The 4,935-nt window shown below is 56.0% G+C and overlaps 1 protein-coding gene across 1 annotated transcript; it reads right to left on the bottom strand.

The window, feature by feature from the left end:
- Positions 1-200: 200 nt before the first annotated feature.
- On the bottom strand, positions 201-1,087 carry LOC113984713 (GTP-binding protein Rhes-like). Its single transcript, XM_039390275.1, has one exon. It carries the CDS (start codon positions 931-933, stop codon positions 307-309), a length of 627 nt encoding a protein of 208 aa, XP_039246209.1. The 5' UTR covers positions 934-1,087; the 3' UTR covers positions 201-306.
- Positions 1,088-4,935: the final 3,848 nt, after the last annotated feature.

Here is a 4,935-nt window from a genome sequence, read left to right as displayed (position 1 = left end):
TGCCTGTCTACTCCCACCCAGCACTCTGGCTGCTGACGGCCGTTTCCCAGGTAAGCCCCTGCCTTTTTTGGGAATTCACCCTCTCCCCGCACTGTCCCGGCAACCAGCATCCCTTCCAGCTCCCTCCTCCTCATCACCTCCAACCCTCTCCACTCCCGGTGGGCTGGGTGGGGAAGAGGGAGGAAGGGGTGGAAGGCAGCAGGGTTAGTTTTGGCCGAGGCAGCGCCTCTCCCCACCCAGCCCACCTGAGTTTCCAGCCGGTGCCGCTGCTGCCAGCGCCTTCCTCCCGGCCCCGGGGCGGCCGGCTCAGCACACGGAGCAGCTGTTGGTCTTGTTCATGGGCGGCCTGAGCGCCTGCTCCTTGGGCAGGGTCTCCCTCCTCTTGCAGAGCGCAGGGCTGAGCCGGCTGGGCAGGTTGGCTTGCTGCAGCAGCTCCCTGAACACCTCCAGGACGTTCTCGTTGTCCTTGGCCGACGTCTCCACGAAGCGGCTGTTCCAGTCCAGCTCCACCAGCGACAGGGCATCCTCCACCGGCACCTGCCGCTCGCCGCCGCTCTCCGCCTTGTTACCGACCACCACGATGGGGGGGAACTTGTCCTCCTTCACCTCCAGGATCTCCTCCCGCAGGCTCTTCACGCTCTCGAAGGACTCGGCGTCATCCACGGCGTAGACCAGGGCGAAGGCGTCGCTGTTCTGGATCGAGAGCTTCCTCATGGCCGGGAAGGAGTAGCTGCCGCTGGTGTCCAGGATTTCCACCTTGACTGTGGCCCCGCACACCTCGTACTCCTTGCTGTGCAGCTCCTCCACCGTGCGCCGGTGCTTGGGCTCGAAGGTGTCCATCAGGAAGCGGCGGATGAGGGATGTCTTGCCCACGCCGGCAGCTCCCAAGAAGACCAACCGGACGTGGTTCTTCTCCTTCACCACCAGGGACATGGCTGGCGCAGAGGGGACAGGATGCTCCGCAGCTGGCACTCACCCCACAGGTGTCCCTGGGTGGCTGCAGCCCCGGTGTCCCTCCGTCTGTCCGTCCTCCCCTGCAGCGACTCAGTGCAGCCAGAGGAGCTTGGTGTCACCGCTCCGCAAACTTCTCCCCGGCTGTTTCGCCGCGCGCTCTACAATCCACAAGTCCGGCTCATTTTTTTTTTATCCTGGTTCCTCTCTGCCATGTGGCACCAAGCTGTCCAATCTCCAGTGGGTTGTGGGTGCTGGAGGAGGGAGGGCAGGGAGGGAGGAGAGCGGGGTGCTCCGGGCCAATCCGCGGAGTTCAGCCCTGGAAAGCCACTCCAGCCCTGGAGCTGAGCGCGCTGCATTGCACCGCCGCCGCTGCCGGGAGCACCAGGAGCTGCAGCACCGCAGCCGTCCAGCACTGCTGTCCTGCCTGGAGATTAACGGGTGCTCCTTGGCATTCCTGGGCTTGCTGGCAGCGGGGACAATCAGTGGCTGATCCCTACCCATTGGGTGGCTCAAGGCCAGGCATGTCAGGGGCTGGACAGCGGCACCCACAGCGTTTCTTGCGCTTACCTGGGGCTGGGGACTCGTTTGCAGACGGCGTTGCTGCAAATGTGCCCAAGCCTTCAGTGAAGCAATGAAATATTTGACTTGAGGGGGAAAAATAAGCTCTCCCGTCCATCATAACCTCCACACTCAGCTGTCAGTTATCCCCCGATTTTTATGAAATATTTAACCAGAGGGGAAAATAAAATCTCCCTGAAAACGATGCACCACGGCCTCCAGGAGCAGGTGCCGGCAGACGTGGGGAGGGATGCTGGCCCTGACTCAGCAGTGGGGTTGCTTTAGAGGTGCAGGCTTCCCCACCTGGGTGTGTTTCCTCAGCAACCACCTTCCATTCTGTGCTTGAGTTGTTTCAGAAGCTGATTTATGCAAAGTGCAAATACAAAGGGAGCTCAAAAGTTAAAATAAGTTTTTATCATAAATTTGGGGGTGTGTGGTTTCTTATAGCTTTAATGCAGCTGGTCTCCTTTCCATATCCAAGTCCCAGTTCCAGCATTTAGTTCTGGCTGAATGTATTGGTTATGATTTATTGATCTGGCTGAAATTTGTTGATTTCAAAACCCTTTTTCACAAGAATTATTCCTCCCTCTTAATCCCCAAATTATTGTTACATTTCAGCCATGTTCAGCTTTTCTTAGCTGGTCTTAGCTGATTGTATCAAGGTGAGCAGAGTCTTATCCTGGTCTCAGCCTGCCCTTGGAGAAGGAAAAGGTTGGTCCCTAACAAGACTGGCAAAGGATTGGTCTCCAGTACCCCGCGGTGTCATCTGGTGATGCTCCTTTGCTTGCCAACATGAAGCTCTTTCTGGTAAGATTTCCTGAGCCATGGGGAGAGCCCAAAGGTGATACCAAGGGCTGAGCTGTGAGAAGGAGCTGAGGATGCAGAAGATGTGATGGCACAGCTGTAGGACCTCAACAGGCTGAAAACCAGGAGAAGGGGTGGATGAGCAGAGGTGCTGGGTGTAAGCACATGAACGAAGGAGTGATCACACTTTGTTGCCTGGTTGTGCCATTGGCATTGGTGGAAATGACCCAAACATGCTGAGGAAGCAGGGCAGGACAAGTAATCTTACCCCAGCTTTTGGAAGCTGTTTAAAGCCAAAACCCTTTTTGTTTTTGGTTTTTTTTTTAATAGAAAAGAATTTGGTCAATGCTTCTTTGTGCTTAAATAGACGTAGTGACAGGGGTTTTCGAGGGAGGAGATGAAAGGGTTTTCCTGTGGTTCCTCCCAGCTGCTATAGCAAAACTCCACATGCTCTCAGGATGTGCTGGGGGACTTTGTAATGCCCTTGCTGCTGCTCCTTTTCCCAGCATTTCCTTCCAAAGGGCCTCAAAACATGGATCTGTCCAACCTCACAACACCCAGTGTCTCTCTCACAGGTGCAGAAATGATGCTGGACCCCGTGGCAGGCGGGATTTGGGCACCCCAGGCTCCAAACACCCCATCCTGGCTCTAAACCCTCCACCAGCACCCCACAGTGAAGGAGCCATGAGCTGATGGACACACTGGCAAATGCCAAGCAGCAATGGAGGGTTTCCCAAACTCCAGACTCTGGCTGGGAAGGTGACCCTGGTGCTGTGGGAGCCAAGACTGGGTCATGTCACGAGCACTGTCCTTGGTCTGGGTCATTTCTGCAAAGAGTGGAAGTGTCCTGTATGGTGTGGGCAGGACAAAGGGCCAGCCCAGGCTGTGTGAGACAAAGAGATGTGGCACTGCAGTCACACACAGTCACACAGAGCCAGTCTCTGCATCCCCAATGATTTTTCACATCACTTGTCTCCCTTCAGTTCTCACATCTGTGCTGCTATGGTTACCGAGAGCCTGAAAGGTTTTAAATCTCCCTCAGAGCAGTGGAGGATTTCAGGATAATCTTGTTAGGAGATGAGCAATGAATATTTCCAAAGGCCTTTTGCATGGATAGCTCGTTCCCCATGAGCTTATGGCCCCTGACAGCAGAGAAAGCAAAGGGTGGGGGGGACTGTGTGCAGGGAAGGGAAGAGACAGGGAAGGATGAACACAGCAACTTGTTTTCCACTGCAGCCCTTTGTGCCCACAGTGATGTCCCTAAATGCTGTATTTTTCAAGGCTGACCAGTTTGGGTCAGGTATTATAAAAAAAATAATTATTCCAAGTCTGTGTTTCCCCCAGGGAAAGACTCACAGAGCCCTTATGGGCACTTGGAGATGGGGACAGCTGTGGATGAGTCCTACAGAAGAACTCTGCATCCTGTGAGATGAGCAGTGGGACCCATTGGGATGGCCAGTGGAGCTGAGGTGGCTCGTGGCTTTTGCAGTGCTGCAGGAGGGAGCAGGATCCCTGTGGGATTTCGTAATCCAGGTGCACTGTTGGATCCTGCTACTGAGGGCACACGCTGCACCCGTGGGGACTGGAGCATATCGGGGGCAAAACCTCTGCCAGCTCTGTGCCCGTGGGAGAGAGGACCATGACGCCCCAGGGAGGGAGGGAGGGAGGCAGCAGGGAGGGAAAAGAGCCCTGAGCAGGGCAGGGAGGAGGGCAGGCACTGGGAGAAAGGATGAGAGGAATCAGCAGTGATGGGCAGGAGCTGGGATGGAGCACAAGTGAGCCAGGGGTGGGTTTGGGGCAGGTGGAGTCACAGCCTGTGAACATCCAGCATTCACAGGCACATCTGGAGCAAAGGGTGCGTCAGGACATAAAGTGCTCATCCTTCCCCAAAGCCAACCCTGTGCAGGGCCAACAGCCACGGAGCACTGGGACACCCTGGGGGAAGGTGAGGGATGGTCCCCAGGGTCCCAGTCAGTGTCAAGGCTAAGGCACAGCCATAAGCCAAGCTTGGAACGCCAGCCAGTCCCTGCCTGAGCAAAGCCCCGGCAGGTTGGGCAGCCCTTGGCCATCAGGAGAGGGCAGTTTGGGTCAGAATGATGGAAAATGGCATGTGGGCTGCTGCTTCCCACCATGTGCTGGCAGGGGAGAACTGGGGGGAAGCTGCAGATGAAGGGACCAGGGAGGCACGGGGGCAAGGGCAGAGGAGGGGGCTGGACCCCTGCTCCTGGACAAAGCCAACAGCACTTAATACAGGAGAAACCCTGGGCTCTGCTCCCCTCACACTACTGATTGCAAGCAGGAATGTGGGACACTCTGGAGCCTCTTCTGTCCCTGAACCAGCCCACAGAGCTCCTCTGATGGAGGGGTGTGAGTAGAGTTCTGCCAAAAAAGGCCTCAGTGTCCTGACAAGATTTGCAGCATCTTTAGAAAACGTACATTTGTTTTTCACTCTTGAGCTTATGTTTGGTGTCTGACAGTGACTGTGTGAGGGGGAAGCCAAAAAAGCACACCAGACCCTTTCCACTGCCCGAGTGCTGCCCAGCTCCACTGCCAGGCACGGCTCTGCTGCAGCTCCAAGATGTGAGCAAGACGATTTGCACACTGCAGGAACAGCCCATG

The sequence above is a fragment of the Pipra filicauda genome, unplaced genomic scaffold (assembly GCF_003945595.2).
Source record: "Pipra filicauda isolate LSUMZ 115617 unplaced genomic scaffold, ASM394559v2 scaffold80_size11013439_pilon, whole genome shotgun sequence".
NCBI classification, from domain to species: Eukaryota; Metazoa; Chordata; class Aves; order Passeriformes; family Pipridae; genus Pipra; species Pipra filicauda.
Note: the sequence above shows the minus strand (reverse complement) of the source record. Positions and strands in the feature narration are given on the sequence as shown.